The sequence below is a fragment of the Macrotis lagotis genome, chromosome 5 (assembly GCF_037893015.1).
Source record: "Macrotis lagotis isolate mMagLag1 chromosome 5, bilby.v1.9.chrom.fasta, whole genome shotgun sequence".
NCBI classification, from domain to species: domain Eukaryota; kingdom Metazoa; phylum Chordata; class Mammalia; order Peramelemorphia; family Peramelidae; genus Macrotis; species Macrotis lagotis.
In genome coordinates this window covers 145,569,574-145,596,744 of record NC_133662.1, presented here as the reverse complement: position 1 = coordinate 145,596,744, position 27,171 = coordinate 145,569,574, and the positions used below count along the sequence as shown (strand labels likewise).

Below are 27,171 nucleotides of genomic sequence, written 5' to 3'. Positions count from 1 at the left end.
ATAAGTAACTAATAAATATAAGCAATGACTCACTAAAGATGTTCTAGATTTTAGTCAGTCTTTTAACTGTTACTATACACAGAGAACATATTTACATTAATTTTAAGCTCCACTTTATAACCTTTTCACTTTTAAAATTAGTATTATAGAATACTGAATTTTTTGTTCTCTCCTTTTTACCTTGACCCATTAATGGTTCACTTCATATTTTTATTTTGTCAGTGGTTTGTCAGCAACCATGTATTTTAGAGTTATATAGTTGTAATTAGACCTATTATTTGATTGTTAGTATTTCTTTTGTTTTATAATGGGACAGATTAGGATAAATAGGATGAGACAGATAATGAGGAAAAATAGGAAGGAGAAAAATACACAAGTAATTGTTGCTTAGAATATGAGTAAGACAAGTTTATCCATAAAATAAAAAAAAGATAGCAAATTAAAATTTTGAATTCAACATTATGTTGCTTTCAGGAAACAATATAAAAATAAGAGTTACACACAAAGATAAAAATAAAGGGCAAGAGTAGAATTTTAAAAAGCAGGGATAGTCATAATGATCTCAGTTAAAGTTAAAATAGATTTAATCAAAACTGAAAAATAGAAAAACTACAGTGTGTCAGAAATACTATTCAATATTGTTTTAGACCCTTTAAAATACCTAGAAAATATAAAATATCTGAGTGTATACCAGGAACTATTTGAATATAAACAGAAAATACCTTTTATACAAATAAACTCAGATCTAACTAATTGAAATAATATTTATTTTTCATGAATGGGTAAAGCCAATATAAATGTTAAAATAACAGTTTTAGCTAACTAATCTATTTATTCAATGTCAACCCAACTAAAAAAATTACTGAATTAGAAAAAAATAATAACAAAATTCATTTGGAAGAGCAAAAGTTAAGGAATTTCAAAGAAACCAGGAAAAAATATGTAAAGGAAGTAGATTCAGCAGTGTAAGGCTTTAAATTATATTATAGGAGAGATTTGTTGAAGTATAAAATTGATAATTTCAATTATTTTAAATTAAAATTTTTTCATATATAAATAAAATCCATATAGCCAAAAATAGAAGGAATGCAGAAAGTTGGAGGAAAAATCCATTCATAGACAGACTTTCAGATGAGATGTGTAATTGAGTTGGAATATTGCTATGGTGTAGGAAATGAAAAACTGGTTAATTTAGAAAAACCTGTAAAAGTTTGAACGTATGGAGAAAGATGCTTTTCACCTTCAGAGAATTAGTTGACAGGTATAAATAACCATAGTGCATAAATGTGTATGAATATGTTTATAGATATGTATATGTATATGTGTGTGTGTGTGTGTGTGTGTGTGTGTGTGTATTATTAATTGTAGCCATCTGTGGGAATGGGGGAAAAGAGAGTAAAAAATAGTCAGCAGAGAACAAAAGAAAACCAACAAAGGAGAAAGAAAGAAGACTAGACAACTTTGAAAACAATTGTTAGTATTTATTATATAGGTTTTCTTGAAATGGAAATTTATTGCTTTATATTGAATTCTTGTGGTCTGCTGTGTGCTGCATGGCAATTTTTTTCTTATCTCATTTTGTATTTAAGTTTAAAATTTTATAAAATTGCAAAAAAATTGTCTTTATAGGAACAAAATGATTTATATTTGTGTCCTTTGTTCCTTCTTTTAAAATTGTTTTTAAAATAGGGTTTTTGGTAGTTTATTATTGATAAATTCATCTTTTAAGATGAAATAACATTATTCTGTAATATAGTTGAAATTTAAGTTAATATGACTTAAATTAATAAGACTAATATGATTAAGACCTGAGATTTAGAGCTGGAAGGGACTCAGGAGACCTTCTATTGTAACTTCCTTATTTTTGAACTGAGAAAATTGAACCTCAGAAAGATTAAAGTACTCTGCAAAAAGGATCACACAACTTCTGAGAGTCAGAAGGGCCAGAACTCACATCTGATCTCAAAGTCAGTTGTTTGTATTATATCACACTACTTCTTGATATTGCTTATCTCTTAATAGATTTTGTTGTACATGAAGATACCATTGTTCTAGTTTATTGAAATGAATGAATGACTCTCTGAAATTAGGGGAAAGGCTTTCTGTGAGCTTTAATTCAACCTCCTGAGATTCTAAAACCTGTTTTAAAAACAATCTCATGTATTCTTTCTTGGAATCATTCTGGTCTGTCAGGTTAATGAGTAGTGTGTTGGTTTTCATACTGTAGCCTAATTACACACATTTTAAAAAGATCTGTCTAATTATTTATATACCCGAGGGACTGGCAAAATTCCAAATGCCCCATTCTAATCACTTAAGTATATAAAGCATAGTTTATTATTTGCTATGAAAACTCTTGTGTGTTTCTTTATCTTAAAAATAGCAACTACAAAACAATTTGCCTTGAATAACTGCAGTCCAATAATATTCCATCTGAGATATTAAAAAAGAAAAATTCAATAAAAATAGTTAATTCTCATGACTCTTCTCAGTTTCTAATGGATTTTGGAGTTCGACAGTGCCGACTCCAACTTGGAATTAGATTTATTCTTCTGACTTTGTTGGCCAACAAAATGAGGGTTGGGTCTAGGCAACTTTTATAATAAAGGAAACTTTGAAGACATATCTTTGTGCTGTGTGATACACTCTGGAATCCAGGACCATAAATTTTAAGAAAAGGAACAGTTTCCCCCTGAAGAGCTGCATAAATTAAGAGCAAAAGTGATTTAAAAAAAAAGTTTTAATGGCTAGTAAAAACAGTATAAATCTAGTAATGTCCCATTTTCACTTCACCTGTCAATTGTTATACAGATTAGTTTTCTTTTTATTTCACCTTTATATCTGTATGTCTTACTTTTACCTCCAGAAGAGCTTTTCTTAAATAAAATTCTTTTTTTTAACTCTGTAAAATTCCTTTTGGGCATATGTCTTCTATATTTTCCCCTTAGCTTATAACTTCCATTTGTTCACCTTTATTGCTGTCCCTTTGGTTCTCTTGGTTCTCAGTAGGCAGGACAGGTGCTTTGTTGATGGCATTGGGACAGAAACACTATTCAAGGTCTCTCTGCCTCTGCTTCTCTAGATCAGAAAGGGCTACCTGGGAGAAGAAAGGACAAAAAAAAAAGAAAAAAAGATAATCCCTTGGAGGAGAGAAGGTGATTTAAGCTTTAACCCATTGGTAATGGCCTTTGTGCTCTTTGAATCTCTTGCCTCTATCTTGCCTCAGTAATTTTGCATTTACAACTTTTCCTTTTCTCTCAGTCATCCAGACAAGAAAATTGCCTGGCCGACCTTTGGTAGCCTCTTCTGATTCAATGCCAGTCCAGACAGGTAACCCTGCAGTATTCTGCTTCCCTGACATCATTAGTAGGGCGCCTTCTGTAGCTGCCTAGAGCAACTGTCTAAAACCCCCTCAGTTACAAGCTAAATTAAATGAAGAATAATATCTCAATAACTCCCTTCCCCTAAATTGAGATGGAAGTCTGTTTTGAAATAGTTCGATTGGATTAGTATTTCAAGATTGACTCCACCCTTCCTTTTGTGAATGCAAAGGCTTTAATACCTTATATGTTCAACTTTCACCTTTTCCTGTCTGTGAATTAAAGAAATTAAATATTTTAATGTCTTTAAAAAGAGGAATTTAAGGATAGGAGTAAATGTCAGTTATGAACTTAAAAATCTTAAAAACACAAATTTGTTAAAAAAAATGGATTTCCATGTTATAGAAATAAATAAGATCATTCAAAATAGATTTTATAAAACAAAGTTTATAAAGAACTTTCAACTCATCTTAATTCAAAGGATTTTTTTAATCAAGCTATTAAATATTATCTACAACATTTGCTTTAGCAAGACATTTAAAAGCTTCCTAACTACAGATAATTTTTATGTTTTGTTTTGTTTTTAGGTTTTTTTGCAAGGCAGATGGGGTTAAGTGGCTTGCCCCAGGACACACAACTAGGTAGTTATTAAGTGTCTAAGGCCAGATTTGAATTCAGGTATTCCTGACTCCAGGCTGGTGCTCTATCCACGGCGCCACCTAGCCACTCCAATAATTTTTTTTAAAAAAGATAGTTTTTAAATCTCATTTAAATGAAATTTTTTCATAGCTTTTTAAAAATATTTTCTGTCACTTTAGGAAATTAGAGAAAATGATATTAAGGGGATTCCAATAAGCCACTTAGAAGTTCATCCAAATGGAAGGCGTTTGTTAATCCATGCCAAAGATAGTACTCTGAGAATTATGGATCTCCGAATGTAAGTAGATCTAAACGGTAACAAAATAATTAACCACAAATGTTTGTCTTACTTATTGTCTAGTTCATATGGATAAGTTTTTTTTGGTTTTGTATTTCAAAAATTTTAATATCTCATTATTTCCTATTTTAAAAAATTGTCCCTTTTTACTAAACATCAATTTGGGGGCTTTAGTAAAATATTTCCCTTTAATGAATAGTAGAATTAGCCAGTGGTATACCGCATTTGACAGTGAAAAGTAAGAAATGTACAAAACACATGACTGGATCTAAGAATATTTCATCCAATAAATTAACTTGAGGGGAGGAGAGCTGCACAGTGAAAACAAAAGTTAAAATTTAGAGTAGAGGACCATGCATTCATTAATTAAGGACATGCTCTTCCATGTATTATGATCTTCATCACATTACTTACTTTCTCATGGCCTCACTTTCCTTTCTGTCAAATAATTGGCTTAGATGTTGACCTCTGAGGTTCCTTACACTTCTGAATCTATTATTTCCTCAAATTTTTTCATAGGAAGAATATTGAGGAATCATGTACTTAAAAAGAAAAAGCAGAAATAAACTTCTTAAGGAAGAAAGGATATATTTTCTAAAGATTTTATGTTTTAATATAAATTTCATGTATAACAATTGACAGGTTGCTATTTTGTTGAATTTGTGACTTGCAAAAAATAAGTATTTTTATTTAATTAAGCAATTAAGTGCATCAGTGCAACAATCAGGGTCAGCTTTGGGCTATCTGCAATGGAGAATACCCTCTGTGTCCAGAGAAAGAATTGTGGAGTTTGAACAAAGACCAAAGACTATTACCTTTGATTTAAAAAAAAAAAAACATTATCTTATTATGTAATTTTACTATCTCTTATATTTTATTTTTCTTCCTTAAGGATGTGATTTCTCTCATCACATTCAACTTAGATCAATGTATACCATGGAAACAATGTAAAGACTAACAAGACTGCCTTCTGTGGGGGTGGGGGGAAGGAAGCAAGATTAGGGGAAAAATTGTAAAACTCAAAATTAATGAAATCTTGGAAAAAAAATAATTAAACAGTTTTTAAAAAAGCATTCTGAAATCCCTGAAGAAATACTACCCAATTCTTGGTTACTGCACTAACCCAGGCATGAGATCATAAAGGTTTAAACTATTATATTTTACACTGTATTTAGTGATAGGAATTTAAAAGAAGTATATAACTTAAGAATATAGAACATATTAAGCCCAAGAATAAGGACTACTCCAGAAAAGACAAAATACCTCTAAGGACTCAATATCATTCCAACTCAAAAGGAAAATATTTTGAAGGAAATCTTATACATATAAACTGTAAATATGACAGTTTAAAACTAGTTCATGTGAATGCTATTCTTACTTTATTTAAAAGAAAAATTATTCTGAATACTAACTTTAAAGATGATTAAATGATTACATTAAAGAAATAAAATTTATTGGATTAATTTTCTTTTTAGATTAGCAACAAGGAAGTATGTGGGTGCTGCAAACTACAGGGAGAAGATTCATAGTACTTTAACACCATGTGGAACTTTTCTTTTTTCTGGAAGTGAGGATGGTATAGCATATGTTTGGAACCCAGAAACAGGTAAGAAATTATTTAGGTTTTGATAAAATAAATGAATAGTATAGTTAAAAATATAGAATACATATTTAATGAAATATTTGTTGTTGTGTTTCAGTCATTTCCAGAAGAGTTAAATTCTCCTTGATCCAATTTGGATTTTTTTTTGGCAAAGATACTGGAGTGATTTGCCATTTCCTTTTTCAGTCCATTTTACAGATGAGGAGACTGAGAACAACAGGTTAAAGTAGCTTGGCCAGGGTCATAGTAGTGACTAATAATTGTCTGAGGTCAAATTTGACCTCAACAAGGTGAGTCTTCCTGACTCCAGGCCCAGTATTCTATTCACTGTACCACCTAGCTGCCCATGTAATGAAATAGTTTTCTCATAACATTCCAGGTTCAAACTTTTAGAATTATTTTGAAGGTTGTTCATTTCGCTTCTTGAAGAAGAGAAAGATTCTATGAAAACTAATTTCATAATCTGTTGGGGGTTTTTTTTGGCAATTTCTTTTTTCTTCCCTAATTTGCTATTTTGACAGAATACTTCAAAAATGTGCTCTCCAAACCCATTTACTTAAAAGATAGTACCATAGTGGGATGTATCACAATTAGCATAATATTATCTCAGGAAAATCATGTGTCTTGTATTGATACTATGTCTATATTTTAATGTAAACTTTATAATTGGGTAAAAACTGTTATTTTAAATTACAAATAAAATACTTATCAATATATATATTAAATAATATATAATTGGTAATTTTACTTTTGAAGAGTTCCAGTCTCTTCCACATGAATTAACTTTTCAATTGGATTTGCTCCATACTTTTGCCTTATCTGCTTTATGATGGAAAAGTTTAAACTAGAACTAAAGGCATTTGTTCAAGATGTCATTTGGAGAGCTTCATGGAATAGAATTTAAATATTCTTTTCTCCCAGTCTGTCTCTTGTCCTTTCCATTGTCTAATATCCATTAAACATTTCTTCCTCATCCATGATATCCTTTTTTTACCTGATAGGAGATACTTGGTTGAGTGTGACAAGTTATCTCTTTTGATATCGCTATAAAATTTTAGATGCATGAAATGTTCTGGAAAATCACTGTAAGTGACTAGATCAGGTCACAGAGTAGGAGATATTTCAGTGTTGAGAAAAAGATTAAAACACAAATTACTCTACTGTCCACAGTCTAGATTTTGTCTAGGGTAAATTCCATAGAAATTTGTATATTTAAAACTCTTCTTTGAAGTATTGTTGTGATTCTAAAATATTAACTGGTAGGGGCTATCTAGGTAGAACAATGGATAGAGTGCCAAACCTGGAGTTAAGATTTCTTTTTCTCTTCAGACACTGACTAACCATGTGACCCTGAGCAAGTCACTTAACTCTTTTTGTCTTAGTTCCCTCATCTGTAAAATGAACTGGAAAATAAAATGTCAAAGCACTCCAGTATCAAAACACTCCAGTTATCTCTGTGAAGAAAGCCTCAAATGGGGTCAAAAAGAGTCAGATCTGATTGAAATGTCTAAACAACAACAACAAAAAATCTAGATGGAAACCTCAAGTCTTTAGATTTTTGATTGTTTTTTAAGACCAACTGTTGGAGTATACAAAAAAGCTAAGTAAACTTCACTTCTAAAATTTGGTTTTCTTCAAAAGGAATAAAAATATCATATATGGAAAATAATTGCTTAAAATGACCATAATAAGACAAATTTTGTTTTTATATTTTTAAAAATTTGGTGAATGTATTTTACTCAGTCTTATTGCTCTTTTGTTTTTGGTCAAAATTTTCATTTTTATTTCCTTGATCCTCCTTCCTAATAAGAGCATTGTTTTCAGATGATTTTTCAAGTTTTATTTGTCAATGTGAAGAAAAAGTGTAGCCTATATTTGACTGATACTCTTACTTCAGCTCCATCTTAGAAATGAAATATTTAAAAAAAAAAGAAATGAATTGCTTTCCAGAAATTTTGGCATTGTTAGAATGCATTTTTCAATAGAAACGTCCTACATTAGGTTCCCAAGATTGTTCATTTAACTTAAATGGGTAAATAGAGTGCCATGAATTTGGAGTCTGGAATAAGCCAGTAAGCCTCTGTATTGCAGAGATTTTTAGATAGCATAAAATTTTATTCTTTTATACTTTAAAACTTTTAAAATATTGACATCTGTGAAGATAAATCTTCTTAAAATGTATTAAATTCTTTTCTGAATTGTAAATAAGTATACAAACAATTTAATATCTATGGTTTAAAAATTCAGATCATGGACACAAGTTATCATATTGGCTTGTAGTTCAATGAAAGTCCTGACCTTGCACTACATGAATCTTCATTGCCATGTGTTGCTTGCTTTGCTGTTTTATTTTTAAGTCTCATCTCTTCCTATATCACACCTATTACTTTCCGCCCTGCTTTTCTGTCTTTTTAATTTGCTTCTTGTAATTTTATGTGAATTTAGAAACCAGAAAACCAAACATTGTTAGCCTTGTGTATGAGAATAAATAGGCCTGGAAGTAAGACCCTGAAAGGGTCATTTATAAGGATAAAAGTCATGGGCTTTGTCACATTGATTTTACTTTAATCCTTCATTCTTGGTACCTCTTAGATATGGTTAAGAAAGCTAAACAGTTGAGTGTCTTTTAGGTGATTTGTTACTGGACTAAAATAATACTAATTCATTCACCATTCATAACCTTGTTTCTGTGTAAAAACTTTACCTTGCCCTCTATTCCACATTATCCTCCTCTTCCTCATCAAGTATTTATTAAGTATCATGATGCAGTTCCACTTAGAGGAATAGTTCCTTTCTCTCCCTTCAGTAACAGGCCCCCATTCCTCATCTCTTCTTGTATACATATACACACTAACTATATGCAATAGAAATTGGGTTTCTGAGGCAGTAAGGGGTGGAATAGGAAACTGTCTTTAGTAGTGATGATGATTGGAGATGTTCCAACAGAGATGTGGTTGAGAAGTGAGGCCTCAGGCAAGCTAGCTATTGATAGAGGTGAAATATTTGTATGTTATGAACTTCCTGTGTAATTCTAGTTAATTCTCGGACATATGAATCAATGATAAATAATTAATTGAAGGTTTATAGTTACTTAAAATGCTTTCTAAAATATTTGAATTATTCCATATTTTAAATTTCAGTTATATGGCAATATTATTAACAAGATAATTGCCAAATACCTTTATGTGTAGGTATTTTTGTGAATATACATATTATTGAATCAGTATTTTTAGTACATCACAATGTTGTTTTGAAAATAAAATGAGGTAGAGCGTATAATTTTTAACCTCAAAGGACTATATTAATATCACCAAGTATTGTTATATCTTTGTACTTATGTCGATGAGACCATCAGTGTTTTGAAGAATAGAAAAATATAACTTCAAAAGAACTGATTAATATTTGTGTTCCCTTTTTTAGGAGATCAAGTTGCAATGTATTCTGACCTTTCATTCACATCACCTCTTCGAGATGTTGCTTTTCATCCACATGAACACATGGTGGCATTTTGTGCATTTGGTCAAAATGAGCCAATACTGGTCTATATTTATGATTACAAAGGTAAGATACCTAAAAAAAAAAAAACCAAAGTGATATTTAGTAGAATTCAGCAAAATCTCAAGGAAAAATTCCTAATAGTGAGAATATTCAAAAGTAGAAGTGGCTGCCGTCAGAGTTCATGGATTCTTATGGGAGTTTTCAAGTAAAAGCTGGATGTCTACTTGTTGAGTATGTAGAGAACATTCTTGTTCAGGTTTGGATTTGAGTAGGAGGCCTTCAAGATTCTTCTGAGTTCTGGGTTTCTGACATATTAGAATGACAATCAATTGCTTTGTATTCTGGTTAGATTCAAAGCAAAGATATGGTAAGTGAGTTGAAGTAAAAGAGATATTTGATTTGTTGTTGTTGTTCTTGTTAAAAATATGTATCTGTGGAGTCAGGAGTAACTGAGTTCAAATCCGGCCTTAGACACTTAATAATTACCTAGCTGTGTGGCCTTGGGTGAGCCACTTAACCCCATTTGTCTTGCAAAAAAACTAAAAAAAAATATGTCTCTGTGATGGCCCAGCAAGACTACTACTTTGGATATCATAGGGTTAGGATCCATGGCCTGGCTCTATTGCTGTACTGGCCAAGTGACATTTAGCACATTATTAGTCCGTCTAAGTTCATTTCCTCACTTACATAGCATATATAACCATCTTTGCATTAACTACCTTACAAGCTGCTATAAAGATTGAATGAGATAATACACACACATATGTGTGTGTATATATATATATATATATATATATATATATATATATATATATATATATATATATATAGTGTTTTGTGAACTACTGTGTGTTATATAAATAGTTATTATTTTCATAAGCTTGATTATTACAGAAAAAATAAAAAATAGAAATACACTTATTGAAAGGAGTAGCAAAAGGAGTAGTGTTTGTAAATTGCACAACTTATATTTTCTTCAAAATTATTAGGAAAATGTTTTCATGAAAGTTTTGTTACTTTATTTTTACATAGAGAAGTCTATTTTTAATCAATTACATAATATTTTGATTAAGTTGTATTTGGTATTTGACTTCTGTGTATACCAATGAAACTGTATATTTTTATAAATGATGGTAAATAGTAATGGACAGATTTTATTTCTTATACCAAGTTTATTGCAAGTGAACATAATTATCTCAATACTATCATTTATAGATTTGGGATATTTAATGGTTCATTTTCTTATGCTACTGCTAAATGTTTTTTAATGCCATAACATCGTAATAATCTGATGATGAGACTTTCTTAATGTGAAAAAAAGGAAAATAAAACACCATGAGAAAGGAAAAGAGTACAAGAATGTCTAAGGTCTCTTTTCATTCAATAATTTGATGATTCAAAATAAGAAAAAAAAGAGAAAAGATATGTATTTTCATTATTTATAACTTATGTATTTTAGTTGCTGCTTTTATCCAAAGAATTACTATAGAATCATTAACCAAATGCTCATGTTTCTATAGAAATATCTTTGGGAATTGACAGCACAATATGATTTTCTAGAGTCTATTTTAGAAAATCAGTCAATCAAATAGTTTTTAAGTGCATAGTTTATCCAGGACCCCAGGCACTGTGCTGAATTCTAGGGCTGAAAAGACACAAATGAAACGAAGCTTATCTAACAGAAGAGAAAACATGAATTTATAATACTCAAGTTTTAAAGAATTTAAAGGAACCAGGATTTCCACGAGGCAGAATTATGGAGGCAGCACAGTCCAGGTAGAGGGAACATGGCTATTTTAGGTGAGGAACACAAGCAGTCCAGCCTGTATGTGATAAAAAGGGGACATTTGTGAGAGACACTGTGGCGACAGAAGCATCAAGATCTGGCAGACTTGAAGTGAATTTGTGTGGGGGTTGTCAGGCCTTATAAACCTGGATTAATTGGAAAGATGGTGCTGCCCGTGTGAGTAATAAGAAATTTGGAAGAGTGCTGGTTTGTGGGTGGGGGGAGAGATAATTAATTCTGTTTGGACTTGTTGAGTATGAGATGCTTCTGGGACATCCATTTTGAAATGTTCAATAAGCAGTTTGTTATATTGAACTAGGGCTCAGGAGATTTTTGCTAGATAGATATAGAACTTTGGGAGTCATCTGCACAGGAATGAAAATTGAATCTTTGGGAGAATGATTTTGTTAATGATATGTACTAAATTCATAATAATGGAAATTAATCATAAATCTAAAATATTTGTGATGTAGAAATTATTCATAAATTAGATGCTTTTTCTGAAAAAGAACCTTTTAGCAGAATTGTTAAATATTAAAGGCAGCATCATCAATTTTTATAAAAGACCACTTTTATGATAAAAATGACATTTCCAAAAGTTTTATTGGGAAAAATATGAAAATAACTTTTAACATGTATTTCTTCCCTAACTCAACATATAGAGGCTTAATTCGTGCTTATTAAGTTAAATAAATTGAATAATCAACCTTTAATATTGAGTTCAAACTATGGAAAATTTAAGAGAGTTTCTTGTATCATAAAAAAATTTCCTTCTGTTGTCTTGTTCAAACAAGCATTCTGAAACAGTTCTCTCTCTGTGTCCAAGATAAATGTTCAGATAAGTAGTTTTTAATTGAACCTATTATAAAGCATGGTCATTTTACATCAACCTGTAAAAGTTAGGGAAAGATTTCAGGCCTATCATTTTTCAGAATTTAATATACTGATTGCTGAATGTAGATGATGACAATCTCCAAGATCAAAACAGTTTCAATCCTGACTAATAATTTTTATCATTGAATTAACCTAGTTCATTATTCATTCACTCTCACCTCTGTGCAGGCCCATATGTTGTTCCCACCATTAGAATATGTTCCCACCTTCTCTTTGCCAAAGCATGTCTTTTCTCTTCTTATAAGCACTGTTCAACCTCACCTTCCTTGTAAACTCATTCCAGACTAATATTAACTGGCTCTCTTCTCTTGCGCAAAACCCCTTCAGCATTTAAAACTGTATCTCTGTTTGACAGACATAAATTCTGTGTAATTTATGTTTAAATGTCCATTAAAATTATTTTATCTTTGTTGTAGTTATGTGTTCTACCTTACATTTATATAATAGTAGCAATAAAGATAATACTACCACACATTTATAGATAACTTTACAATTTTCAAAACATGTTACACATGCATTATCATATTTCAGTCTCCCAATAAACTTGTAAAATGACCAAATAAGTACTGTTTTAATTTTTAGCTAAAGAAATGTGAAATTTTAAGAACCTCAGTTGAATTGAAGTGGTAGCTTATAGGAGCTGCCCAGGGTAGGGCAGTCAGATAATAATCTCACCATGCTATGGCACCTCTTAGTTCTTTTGCTTTCCTTCAGCTTTGTGAATTTGACTTTCTCCCCATGAAAAACCACCAGTCTTGTCCTAACTCTAGAATGGAAGATGTCCATGATGTTGCCATGGATTTTATTGAAAGTTAGAGGATGTAATGATAGAGAATTAAGCAACTGGTCTTTCTCAGACTTTCAATTTTCTAACCAAATGTGTTCTACCAGCTGGGAAAAGGAGTAGCACCCTAGATGGCAGAGGAAAAAGCTCTGGAAAGCATCTGCCATGGTCATTCCATATGTTTATCAAATCCAGTTTTTGGACTACCTTACTTTTATTCTATTCAGCTATGGAACTCACTACTTTGACTAGGGACCATGGTCAAATTTACTTAGCCTTAATTCCATCTCAAACTGCCATCCAGTCATCTGTGGTGCCTCTCCATGCATGCCCTTCCCCTTATGTTTCTGGCTCTGGAGATAGCCATTAAAATGTATTATGGCTTCTAGAGAGGATTTTATCAATTCAGATCACCATGCTATCTCTGGTCTGTGCCCAGTTCCTGGAGTCCTGGTTGCCACTCTCCTCTATATGTATTTCCTCTCCTCATTTAAAACTTAAGCTTTTTTGAGGTATTTCATTTGTATTCCTAGCAATTAGCATAACTTTAGGCCCATAATAAACACTTATTATTAAATACTTTTTCATCCATTTATTCCTACATTCATTCATTCATTCATCATTCTAAATAGTAGTGGTTGTTCCTGTCAGTACTGCAAGTCTGGTTTTTATCTGCTAATTGACTTCTTTCACTCTTTAGGGATACAATTAAATATATTTTAAAATGTTTTAAATATATTAAAATTGCTTACCTAGAATCTTCCTTTAAAATTCTTTGTAATTGGAGTCCATTGTTTATGGGATCCATTTCCTTGTCTGTCAAATGAAGAGAATTTATTATGTGAATGATGCCCCCATACCACCTTTCTCCATGATGTTTTAAGTGTGAGTGTTCTCAATCCGTGTCTGTCTGTAACTAACCTCATACTTATTCTGCATGAACTTATAAATGAACATTTTGTCTTTCCCAGTGGAAAGCAGAAATTATCACATTCTTTGTCTTTGTATCCCCAGCATCTAGTCTGTCATAGACACTCAATAAATACTCATTGATTGAGTGATAGATGATGCTTAGGAAAATGTAAAGCTTTAAATTAATAATGTCTTGATACAATTTAGTATCAATCCTTACAATTTTCCAAGAGGCATTCCAATCATTAGTTTGCCCATTTCATAAATGGAAAAGCTCAGTAACAAAGTAATTAAGGTAATTTACCTGGGATTTAAAATACAAAGTTAGGTGGAAATGATAATCCAAATACCCCCCCCCCAGATCTTTCCTTATTAAATTTGTCCCTGATTATTTAGTCAAGTACATTTTGAAGTCTTAACCTGAACAGTATTAATTACCAGTACTTAGCTAATCTTCTTTAAATCTTTTGGCTTCTAAATATTTCATTTTAAAAGTCAGACTTCTGTCAATTGAATAAACTTTGTTTTTTATAAGAATACATATCTTTATATAAATAAAATTTATATAGATATACATTCCATAAAATTTTCAATACTAAGGTTTTTGTGAGAAAAAATTAAAGTAGATAGTGAGAATTCAGAATTTATAGTTGTTTATTTAAGCTAGAATGTGCTCTTGAACCTATTTCCAATGAATGTTTAAAGTTTTTAAAACTTAAATTTCAGTAGTTTTAGGTATTTTCGCAGCAAATGGAATGAGCATGTATATGTGTGTGTATATACATATACATATATATGTATACACACACACACACACACACACACACATATATATATTTAAAAATCATCTTAAGAAAGCTCTCCTGGAGACCACAATGGTAGCTAAATGTATCACCCATTTTTCAGTTCTAACAAAATCTGTGAAGAGTCAGCATACTTCTTTCTCTGTACGCATATGTTCAGCTTGTGGGCTTTTGAATCTTTCATACTACTGACTTTTTGCTTTTTTTGGTAAGAAATGCAATTTTTACTTTCAGAAGGCAGTACTATTGTGCCTGGTGTTGAAAGGGTTAATCATATAGTTATACAAGATTTAGTCACAAGGTACCACAGACAGTGTAATTTTAAGATTCCCATAACAGTAGTAGTTAGAAAAACGTCTTCTTCTGTCTTCAATTTGCTGAGACTTGATCAATTAACAGTTTACTTTTTTAATTAATATTTAAACAGCACAGTGACTTCATTCTCTAGTACAAAATAAGTGGTAGTGGTGGTAATTTTATTTTGGATTGTCTGATTTTAATTATGAGCCTATTTTAAGCTACAAAATAATTTACGTTCTTTCACTACATACACATCACTTATGCTATGTTTATTACATTTCCTGTGCTTAGTAAATTTAAAAATTGGACCTTTTGCATTTGGGGAACTTCTTAGAAATGTTTATTGATTATGTAAATCAAGTCAAGTTGGTCCACTAGATGGCACTGTCCCCTTTAGGTCACCATTAATTCTGCAATGTTTTCATTGTGGCTCGTGTCATCCAGACAAGATACATCTTGAACCCTGCCTGACTGCTTTAGTTTATTAAAACCCTTAGGTGTTTCCAATAAACTGAGTCTTGTAGACTTTTCCACTGTAATTAAGCAGCACCTTAGCTACTGGTATTTGCATCTTAATTTATTTAATATTATCCCCATAATAAAGCTTTTATCATACTATTGTGCTATTAAGATTTTTTGTTACACTTCAGAATTAAATGAATTTTAATTGTATGAAATATTCTATATCCTGACTAAAAAATTCTCAGTTGTTTTAAGCCATTAAAAGAAGTTATTTACCTTTTTTATTTTTTAATTTTAAAATGTAACATAATAAATATTTATTGACTTCATTTTATCCAGATATTGATTGATTAATAAAATAACTGCTACCACAGATGAGGAAACTGGAGTTCAAAACAATGCCTATCATATCTATTAAATTTGAGGGTTTTACTTCCCTTCCTCATAAAATTTTTTTAAAGATTAGCCAAAAATTAATTATAAGCCCACATTTTTACATCTCATCAAAATTTTATTCGAAGATTAAGAATAAAATCATACATATTTGCTTTTTTAAAATTGGATAAATTATAGTTATATCAAATTATATACTGTTAGAACTTATTTCATGATTTAAAAATATTTTTCACTTGATGAATTAATTAGAACTTCTACTTCAAGCACAAATTAAGTTGAAATAAAGACTTTATAACATTAAAATTTCTCCCTTTCCTTTAAGGTTTGTTTCACTTTAATTGAATAGTGGCAATTTTTTTATCTTATTAAAATGCTTTTCTAGAAGTACTGAGGATGGGTGATTCAAAAGGAAACTCAGATATTGTTGTTCTCACACTCGTACGAAGTTATACATAGGAAATATAACAGATTCTAGGTCAGCATATTTTAGTATGTTGTCAGTATGGTGTAAAGGATGCCATGAAACTGCCACAACTTTTTAAAGCTGGTATGCATTTTTGGTATATTCCTCCAGACTCTATTATAAATTCTTCACAAACTATGCAATTAGCATTGAATAACTAATCTGAAAGCTCAAATTAGACAAAGACTTGAGGACATACATATGCTCAAATTCTGGGAAGCACCACTATGTAGTTCACCCTCACTACCCCCCCCCCCCCCAGTCCCATTTCACAGTCTAGGTAACTGGAGCCCTGAAGGCTGTGTTTGATCTAAAAACCAGACCCCCCTAGTGAACAACAGAGCCCCAGAACCGTGGCGTGGGAATCAAAGCAAGAGAGAGCCTTCTTCAGTTAGAGAGTCTCCACTCCTTTCATGAGGTCCTGGGGACAAGACCACTAAGATGAGAAGGCAGCCCAGGAGTGGAGGGCATCCAGGTCTGCCTGGAACATAAGTCAGAACTCTGTGACCTAAGACTGCATAGAGAGATTAAATGGGTAAGGGATCAAGTGACTCCATTCTCCCTGGTAGTAAGCATTCGAAATAAGAGTTGTGCCTGTGTCTTCTTGAGGAGAACACTCAGTCTGCTACACCATGTTGATATCGTGGTGGTAGTGTTGGTGGTGGTCGAGTGGTGCAGTGGAGACAGGACTGGGCCTAAAGACAGGAAGGCTCCTCTTCCTAAGTTCAAATCCATCCATGTGATCCTGGGCAAGTCACTTAACCCTGTTTCCCTCAGTTTTCTCATCTCTAAAATAAAGTAGAGAAGGAAATGGCAAGCTACTCTAGTATCTTTGTCAAGAAAATCCCAAATGAGGTCCTGAAGAGTCTGACAACTAAAACCAACTGAACAATGACAACAACAATTGTAATAGTCTAATGAAAAAGAATTTGAAGCCTCAGAGAGGTTCCACAGGAGTAAAGAGTTGGACACAGAATCAGACTCACTGAGATATGGCCCCCAATTATAAAGATGAAATAAGAAAAGACTTAAAGTTCATTTATCATTTAAACAGAAGTGACAGAGATGGTAAAGCCATGGTGGAGTCATTCACCGCCAATTCTTTGACAAGCAGGACTGTTTCCTTATCTTCAAAATAGGACTAACACCTTCCTTGTATATGTCATTGTTTCTTTTAGAATAAAATGCGGATAATGGAAAGTACACTGAAAATATTTAGACCTCATTTAAATGCAAAATTTTATTGGCAAAATAGAGTTCATCTACAAAGAAGCACCAGGAAAAACTCTTACACATCTTCATTGATAGCAAAAAGTTTAAATCTCTTAATAAAATGTTACTTAGGAGTGGTTAGTATAGTATTTTAGTGACAGAGAAATAGAACATCAGAAGAAGGCTATCATATATTCTCTAAGAGATACAGTATTTTACAAACATTAAATCCCTATTGTGCTCCAAAGACAAAACTGAACAAAATCTTCTTGCTCTTAAAGGAACTTATATTGTACCAGCAATTTAAATCTAGGCCACATCCCTTAATATGAAATTTCTTTGAAAGGCAAGAAGAAAACATAGGTTAACATTAAGAAATAATGCACTAATGATGGGATGCATTTGGGTTTTATATAAGCCATATTGGAGTAATTGGTAGGGGAGGGGAAGAGTAGAATATGACTTATTTGGATCAAGATAGTAGCTTGATCTTGAGGAGATAGAGTGACTCCAAGACCAACCCAAAATATTTAAAGGAAGCAGAATGAAGAAATAATTTTCGAATTGGATCCAAGAGATGTGAGTTTGAATCTGTCCTGAGATGTTTAATATCTATGGACCCCAAGAGGAGTGACTTTACCAGCTGCCTACCTTTATGGAATTATTGTGAAGAAAATATTTTGTAAACCCAAATTTTATAAACCCAACTGTAAGGAGTTACTACTATTAAGGTGGCATCAGATTCCAGAAATTAGTAAGGGTCCTGAAGAGTAGGAATAGAACCCAACCATCTTGTTTAGGATATCCACCCAAAACTACTTGCGGTTTCTGGAATGGTTTGATGAATGTCCCAGACCCTACTCAGCATTGTAGGAGCACTACCATTCACTCTGACACTGTTTCTCCCTTACATCTTGGCAAATGAAGAGGAAGGAGGAAGAATTTTAGAAGCTGTTGCTTAGAGCAGTACCTTATCTTCAAAATGTACCCTTCTACATGGAAGACATTAGATATATTTTTTATCACTGATAATGTGCTATTGCTGCTGCTGATACATAGGAGCTTAATATTGAAAAACAAGATGAACTATTCAAATAGAAGTAAGAAATAATTTATCTGAATTCAAGAGGACTATCAGTATCCACAGATCTTGGACAAAAATACTTGTAAACCTCAAAAGTGAGGCAATAGTATAGTATAGCATTCCATACCATGCCACCATAATAAGTGTAGAAAACATTTCTGCTTTATACCCATAAGTGAACAGCTATATTTTTTTTTGTTTTATAAAATGAAAAGAAAAAAGAGTCTTACTATTAAACTACACTTATGAGCAGTTAGGAGGCACAGTGGATAGAACACTGGTCCTGAAGTTAGGAGGTCTCATTTTCCTGAATTCAAATATAATCTCAGACACTTTCCTTAGTTTTGTGTCCCTAGATAAGTCACTTCATCCTGTTTTTCTCAACTTCTTCATCTGTAAAATGAGCTAGCGAAGGAAATGACAAACCACTCTAGAATTTTGACCAAGAAAACCCCAAATTGGGTCATGAAGATTCAGACACAAACAACTGGACAGCTCTTCACTTATAAATACATCTTTTGGGTTATGATTTCACATAAAAAATAGTGATGCCACCAGTACTGTCATTTAGAAATGCAAAGAATAATGATATATAAAATATTCTATTCACTTGCCTCATTTAAAAAATATTTATGGAAAGAAAATTGATCAGATACAGAATGGTCTAGTGAAATGAGCATTACATTTGAAGTTCAGAAAATATAGGTTCAAATTCCATCTCTTTAACTTACTATGTGTGATTGTGGTCAAATTATTTAGCCTTTCTCAGTCTCAATTTCCATAGGGAAGAACTGAATTCAGATCAACCTGATTTCAAGATTTGTTCTCTTTCCACTCTGTTGCACCTTCTTTTAGCAGTAAAGTTGAAAAGCATTTTGATATATTGTAGTTTAAAAAGCATTTTTGAAAGTTTCACTGACAAAACCATAAAGTGAAAGTTTTAGGTTTACCAAGTGAAGCTAAAAAATAACTTTACAAGAATTGATAAAAGTCTAAAAAACATATAATTTTGAAAAATTAATATTTATTATGGAAAGTTCTCATATTTTTATTAAAAATTTATTAGACTGAGGAGGCAGCTAGGTGGTGCAGTGGATAGAGCACCGGCCCTGGAGTCAGGAAGACCTGAGTTCAAATTTGGCCAGGAGGACCTGAGTTCAAATGCGGCCTTAGACACTTAATAATTACCTAGCTGTGTGGCCTTAGCCAAGTCACTTAACCCGATTGCCTTAAATAAAAATTTTAAAAAATTATTAGAAAATATTTCTTTATATGTAATTCTGAGATATTTAATTGATATATTTATTAAAATTTATTAGAAAATATTTCTTTACATGTAATTCTGAAATAAATAAACAAAAATATATTATTAAAACTTATTGTAGCTTTTTTAAAATAGTAGAAACAAAACTTAGAACAAGAGGAAAGATTCATTCAGTCCTTTTTTACTCTTCTAATTCAGGTCTTCTTGTCTAGATTATACTAACCTTTTACCTTATCTCTCCTTGTCCCCCAGTTCTCAGGATAATGCCTGGCATATAGGTCTTTACTGATTGATTATTGATTATCTCTAGCTTCTTTTATCCATTCTTCACAATTAAATATATAAATGAAATGAATGAAAAGCAATTGTTTATTATGTGTGAAATACTGTGAAGCCCTAGGAATACAAATAGAAAAGTCTACATAGTTCTTGCTTTTCACGGAGCTCTACCTGAGGAGCTAACTCATAAAAGTGAGTTGAACTTCAGAGCAGAAGAAGAAATCCAGCCACAGGAGATACAACCAGGACAGAGGGTCTAGGAGTTTGGAAGGCATAAAGACAGGCCACAGGATCCAGAGTGAGGGGCAGATAGTCAAGGCTGGTGGTCTTCCATATCACTGGAAGAATCAAAGTAAGGACTCCTTGCTTATCTAAGCAGTGTGAGAGGCCATGTGACTCGTTCCTCTCCTTCCTCCACAATGGCTAGAGGTGGAAAGGTAAGAGAATACGATGGCCCCAGTAATGGTGGATCTTCTGGGTTTAGCACCCTGACTATTGCCACAGAATTATTTGTCTAATACACAGGTCTATTTATATAATTTTCCTGCTCAAAATCCATCAATGGCTCCTTATACACTTTGCATTTTGTCCTAATAATACATGGGAAAGTTTTAGTTTACTATTTTTACCCCTTTAGTCTGAAGAAGCAAAGAGAAGCAAGCAATGTTTTCCTTCTCTTGATTTTTCTCAAATTCAAAAGACCAAATGTCCCAGAAGGCTCAATTATATACCTGGGTAACCTTTAATTAAATTCTAATCTGTAAATTGTTTTAATATAAATAATTATACTACAGTGAACAAGTTTTAATATTTAAGTGTGTATGCTTAACCCACAATAATTTCTTTTTTTTAACAAAGCGTTTATTTTTTCCAATTACATGCAAAGATAGTTTTCAACATTCATCCTTTTGCAAGCTTTTGAATTCCACATTTTTCTACCACCCTCCATTTCCTCCCATGGCAGAAAACAATCTGATATAGTTGTACATGTACAATCATGTTTAACATATTTCCACACACGTCATGTTATGAAAGAAGAATTAGAACTAAGGGCTTAGGTAGAAGCCATAAAAAAAGAAAAACATAAAAGTTTTAAAAAGGGAACATAACATGCTTTGCTCTGCACTCAGAATTCAGTTTCTTTTTTTGGATATGTATGACATTTTCCATAACAGAAATTGTCCTTGATCACTGAAATGCTCTCATAGGAACTGCATCCATTATAGTTGATCATTTTATAGTATTGTTCATGTTCTCTTGGTTCTACTCCCTTCCCTCAACATCAGGTCATGCAAGTCTTTCCAGTCTTTTCTGCAGTATACCCATTCATCATTTTTAACAGAAAAATAGTACTCTATCATAGTCATATACCATAACTTGTTCAGTCATTCCCCAATTAATGGACATCCCCTCAATTTCTAATTCTTTGCCACCACAAAAAGAGCTGATATAAATATTTTTGTACATGTGGGTTTTTTAGCCATTTTTATGATCTCTTTGGGATATTAACCTAGCAGTGGAATTGCGGGATCAAAGGGTATGCACAGTTTATTACCTTTGGGTGTAGTTCAAATTGTTCTCCAGAATCCTACATGTTAGTTTCAAGTGTTACAATATAGAAGTGTATGTAATAAAATATAATTATTCATGTTTTTTGAATGAGTTATTTAATCACTAATCAAAGTCTTAACTTTTTTCCTAGTCGCACAGCAGGAGGCTGAAATAGTCAAAGATTTCAGTGGATCACTCACAGCAACTGGAGCACCCAAAAATCCTCTAATTTTTAGCAGTTCCTCGGCAATGCAAGATACAGTGGCATCTGCCACCGATCAATTCATCAGTGCTGCTAGAGTGTCTATAAGAATGCAGAAAGTCAAACAGAAACTTGAGTCAGTGATGGTATGTCAACTCCCTGTAGTTAAGAAGTGATCATTTTAATATGATGCTTAAAATGACAGTATCATTACTTCATTCCTTAAAGTGCACTTATATCATTACTCCTTAAAGTGCACCTGTATCATTAATTCTTTCCTTAAAGTGTACCTGTTTCATTACTTCATTCCTTAATGTATGCCTGTTTTATTACTTCATTGCTTAAAGTGCTTCTGTTTCATTACTTCATTCCTTAAAGTGTTCTTGTACCATTATTTCATTTCCTTCAAGCTACCTTAGAGCACATGTCAGGAATCTTAGAATCATTCTAGTTGCCAGATATCTTTGGTGATAATTCTCAGAACTGCACCTCTTCACTCGGTTTCTGTCTAGTAATCTATCTGCAGGCTCTCCCCTAGACCTCTCCAAACACCTTTAAATAATGACTAAACAGGGGTGGCTGGGTGGCGCAGTGAATAGAACACTGGCCTTGGAGTCAGGAGTACCTGGGTTCAAATCCAACCCCAGATGCTTAATAATTACCTAGCCGTGTGGCCTTGGGCAAGCCATTTAACCCCATTGCCTTGAAAAAAATCTAAAAAAAAATAATGACTAACTAAATTCTAGAGTGGTAGAACCCACAAATAGACTGAGTAAAACAATTTTGCAGCATGGAGCAAACCAGCTCCAGCCATCCATGGCAGCAATGGTGGTTCAGCCCAGTAATTGCCATGGACAATTGCAAAACTCAGCAATGCTTCCCAGCTTTTCCCAGCCCCCTGGAACCAGGCCTGGGGAGCCACCTGGCAGGGAGCCACTCAGCAACTGCTTCCAGAGCACTCAGACCACAGACAGTAAGGGGGTAGGGGAAGACTGCAAAGGTCTCTTTGCTATCTATCCCTGAGGCAGGACCCTGTTGCTTTGCCCATAATCAGATCCAGGTCTCAGTCTGGGGCCCCATTGGATCCCCTCACAGCTCCAGGGCAGAAGGGAGTGCTTGTGGTCATCCACAGACCAGAGCACAGGCAAGGGAACCATCAGAGCCTCTCATAAGACCTTGCAAGAATTGAGGTCCCTGGAGGGTGTCCCTGAAAGCAGCTGCAAAAAACCTCAAAAGCTTGGGAAAGTGTGTGCTTCACCCTGAGAGCAGAGCTCCACCTTAACAAAGAGTTAAACAAGTCATAGGCTGGGAAAATGAGCAAACAACAGAAGAAAAAAATCCAACCATAGACAATTACTTTGGTCCTATGGAGGATCAAAATACACACTCGGAAGATAACAGAGTCAAAGCTTCTGTATCCAAGACCCCCAAGGAAAATATGAATGAGTTTCAGGCTGTGGAAGAAGTAAAAAAAAGATTTTGAAAATTAAGTAAGGGAATTAGAGTAAAAATTGGGAAGAGAAATGAGAGCAGTGCAGGAAAATAATGAAAATCAAATCAGCAACTTGGTAACGGAATTTACAAAAAAATGCTGAAAAAAATAACATCAGAGAAACCAGTTTAGGTCAAATGGAAAAAAGTAGTCCAAAAGAGCAATAAGGAGAAGAATGCCCTTAAAGAGCAGAATTGTCCAGATGGAAACGGAGATACAAAAACTCTTTGAAGAAAATAATTCCTTCAAGTGTGGAAAGAATGGAACTAAGGGAAGTGAATGACTTTGTGAGCAATCAAGAAACAAAACAGAACCAAGAGAATGAAAACCTAGAAGAAAATATGAAATATATCTCATTGGAAAATCAACTGATCTAGAAAACAAATCCAGGAGAGATCATTTGAAAATTTTTGACTACCTGAAAATCATGACCAAAAAAAAAAGCCTACATTCATTTTTGAAGAAATAATCTAGGAAAACTGCCCCGATATCCTAGAATCGGAGAATAAAATAGAAATTGAAAGACTCTGTCAAGGCAGCTAGGTGGCACAGTGGATTGGAGTCAGGAGGACCTGTGTGACCTTGGACAAGTCACTTAACCCCATTGCCTTGCAGAGAGAGAGAGAGAGAGAGAGAGAGAGAGAGAGAGAGAGAGAGAGAGAGAGAGAAATCTACTGATCATCTCCTGAAAGAAATTCTAAAATGAAAACTCCCAGGAATATTACAGCCAAATTTCAGAACTCTCAGATCAAGGAGAAAATATAAGCAGCCAGAAAGAAACAATTCAAATATTGTGAAACTACAGTCAGAATAACACAAGATTTAGCAGCTTGTACATTAAGGGCTCTTATGATTTGGAAAATGATATTCCAGAAGGCAAAAGAGCTTGTATTACAACCAAAAATCAACTACTGAGCAAAACTTAACATCTTTCAAGGGAAAAAATGCATTTTCAGTAAAATAGGGGACTTTCAAACTTGATGAAACAATCAGAGCTGACCAGAAAGTTTGATCTTCAAATATAGGACTCAAGTGAAGCAGAGAGAGTATATAGGAAGAGTAAATCATCAGGGACTTAATGCTGTTGAACTGCATGTATTCCTTCATGGGAAGATGATACTGATAATTCATGAACTTTTTCATTTATTAGCACAGTTAGAAGGAGCATATATAGACAAGACATAGGAGGAAGTTGAATTTGAAGGTATAATGAAAAGATAGAGTAACTGGGCAAGAAAGGAATGTACTGGGAGAAAGAAAAAAGAGATAGAATGGGGTAAAGTTATTTCACATAAAAGAAGCAAGAAAGAGCTTTTACAATGGAGTGGAAGTGGGAGAAGGTAAGGGGCAGTGGGTGAGCCTTGACTCTTACTGGAAGTGGCTCAAAGAGAAAATAACACACACACACTCAATTGGATGTAGGAATCAGTCTTAGGCTAAGATGAAAAAAGGGTAGGAAAGGGATGGGAGAAAGGGTACAGGGGGATGTAGTTGATAGAAGAGAAGGAAGATCATGGAAGAGAATAAAAAGATACACACTTTTGAGGAGTGGCAGGGTGAAAGAGAGAGAGAGAGAGAGACTAGAATAAATGGTGGTGGGGGAACTAGGATGACGGGAAAGATAGATAGCAATAGCAACTGTCAGAAAAATATTGAAGCAATTTCCCTTATGGACTTGTGATAAAAAATGCTATCTACTCCAAAGAAAGTGCTGATGATGTCTGAATACAGACTGAAGCACACTCTTTTTCTCCCATTTATTTTTCTTGAGATTTCTCTTTCTTTGTAGGGTGGGTGGGGGGAAAGGATTTTGTTTACTTTTACAAAATGACTATTATGCTTCATGACTACACATTTTTAATCTATATCAAGTAACTGTGGTTCACTCAATGTGGGAAATGGGGTGGGAGGAAGAGAGAATTTGGAATTGAAGATTTTGGAAGTAAATGTTGAGACTTGCTTTTGCATGTAACTGAGGTAAAAAATGTAAAAATAAAAAAATTAAAATACCAGAAGAAGTCAGTCATAAAGCATATTCTAGTATTGCAATCTGAGTTTATGAATCAGAATGCATAATTAAATCTCATTCACTTTGGTTATTTAGTCATTTCAGTTATGTCTGACTTTTTGTGAGCCCACTTGAGGTTTTCTTGGCAAAGATAATGAAGTGCCATTTCCTTCTTCAACTCATTTTACCCATGAGGAAACTGGGGCAAACAGATTTAAATGACTTTTCCAGGATCACAGTAGTAAGTGTCTGAGGCTGAATTTAAACTCAGATCTTCCCAACTCCAGGCCTGCCACCAAGCTGACCATATTTATATTTAGGTAACATGAAATAAAGAAACATCATATTTGATCCTTCAGTCAAACCTGTAAGTTAGGCAGCATACATTTTATACTTCTTATTTTACAGATATGAAAATAAAGCTCAGAGTGATTAACTGACTTGCCAGAGGTCTGCAATTTAAACCTCAGTCTTCTGTGAAGAAATATTTGAGTCATTATTTTTTAATATTGAATTTTTAAATTTTTCTCCATTTCCATGCAAAGGTAGTTTTCAGCTTACATCTATTTGCAAGTTTATGAGTCTCACATTTTTCTATCATTCTTCTCCCCCCTCCCCATGATGGAGAATCATCTAGTAAAAGTTGTATAAGTACAGTTGTGTCTAACATATTTCAGTATTAGTCATGTTGTGAAAGAGAAATTAGAACTAAAGGGGAAAAAACCATGATAAAGTTTTTCAAAAGTGGTCTGCATTCAGACTCCATAGTTTTTTTCCTCTGGATATGTGTGGCATTTTCCACAACAAATCTCTCAGGATTGTACTTGATCACTATAGCTGAGAGGAATTGCTTTCTTCAATGCTGAGGAGGGGCTACTTTCCTCATAGTTGATCATCTCACAATGTTGTCATTAATGTGCACAGTATTGTCTTGGTTCTGCTCCTTTTGCTCAGCATCAGTTTGCTCCAATTTTTCCATGCTTCTCTAAAGTTCAACTACTCATGATTTCTTAAGAACAATAGTACTATCCTAACAGCAACATGGGAGTGATGATCGACCTTAATGGACTTGCTCATTCCATCAGTGCAACAATCAGGGACAATTTTGGGCTATCTGCAATGAAGAACACCATCTGTATCCAGAAAAAGAATTGTTGAGTTTGAACAAAGACCAAAGATTGTTACCTTTAAATTTAAAAAAAACCACATTATCTTGTTATGTAAATTTGCTATCTCTTATGCTTTATTTTTCTTAAGGATGTGATTTCTCTCTCATCATATTGAACTTTGATCAATGTATGCCATGGAAACAATGTAAAGACTAACAGACTGCTTTCTGTTGGGGGGTGAGGGGAGGGAAGCAAGATTAGGGGGAAAATTGTAAAATTCAAAATAAATCTTTCTTTTATAAAAAAAAGAGCAATAGTACTCCATCACATTCAGATAGCATTTACTTGTTCAGTAATTCTGCAATTGATAAGCATCCTCTTATTTTCCAAAATCTTTGCCCCTACACTAAAAGCTACTATAAATATTTTTGAATGTGAGATTTCCTGTATTGCTGGATCAAAGGGTATGCACAATTTTATTACCCTTTGGGCACAGTTCCAAATCTCTTTGGAATATAGACCTAGTATTGCAGGATCAAAGAGTATGCAGTTTTACTGCTTTTTGGGAATCATTCCAAATTGCTCTCCAGAATAACTGGATCAGTTCACAACTCCACCAACAATACATTAATGTTCTAATTTTCTCACATACTCTCCAACATTGATCATTTTCCTTCTTTGTCATCTTAGCCATTCTGATAGTAGTGAGTTGTTTTATTTTGCCCTCCTTTAATCAATAATGATTTGGAATATTTTTTTATATGACTAGAAATAGTTTTTATTTCTTTATCTGAAAACCACCTGTTCATATC

The 27,171-nt window shown here is 33.2% G+C and overlaps 1 protein-coding gene across 1 annotated transcript in view; it reads left to right on the top strand.

Moving 5' to 3' along the window:
• AHI1 (Abelson helper integration site 1) overlaps window positions 1–27,171 on the top strand; it is a 282,116-nt gene that overhangs the window by 84,141 nt on the left and 170,804 nt on the right. The window contains 4 exon segments of the mRNA XM_074187648.1: window positions 4,139–4,257; window positions 5,733–5,863; window positions 9,281–9,421; window positions 21,700–21,896. Coding sequence (XP_074043749.1) covers window positions 4,139–4,257; window positions 5,733–5,863; window positions 9,281–9,421; window positions 21,700–21,896 — 588 coding nt within the window.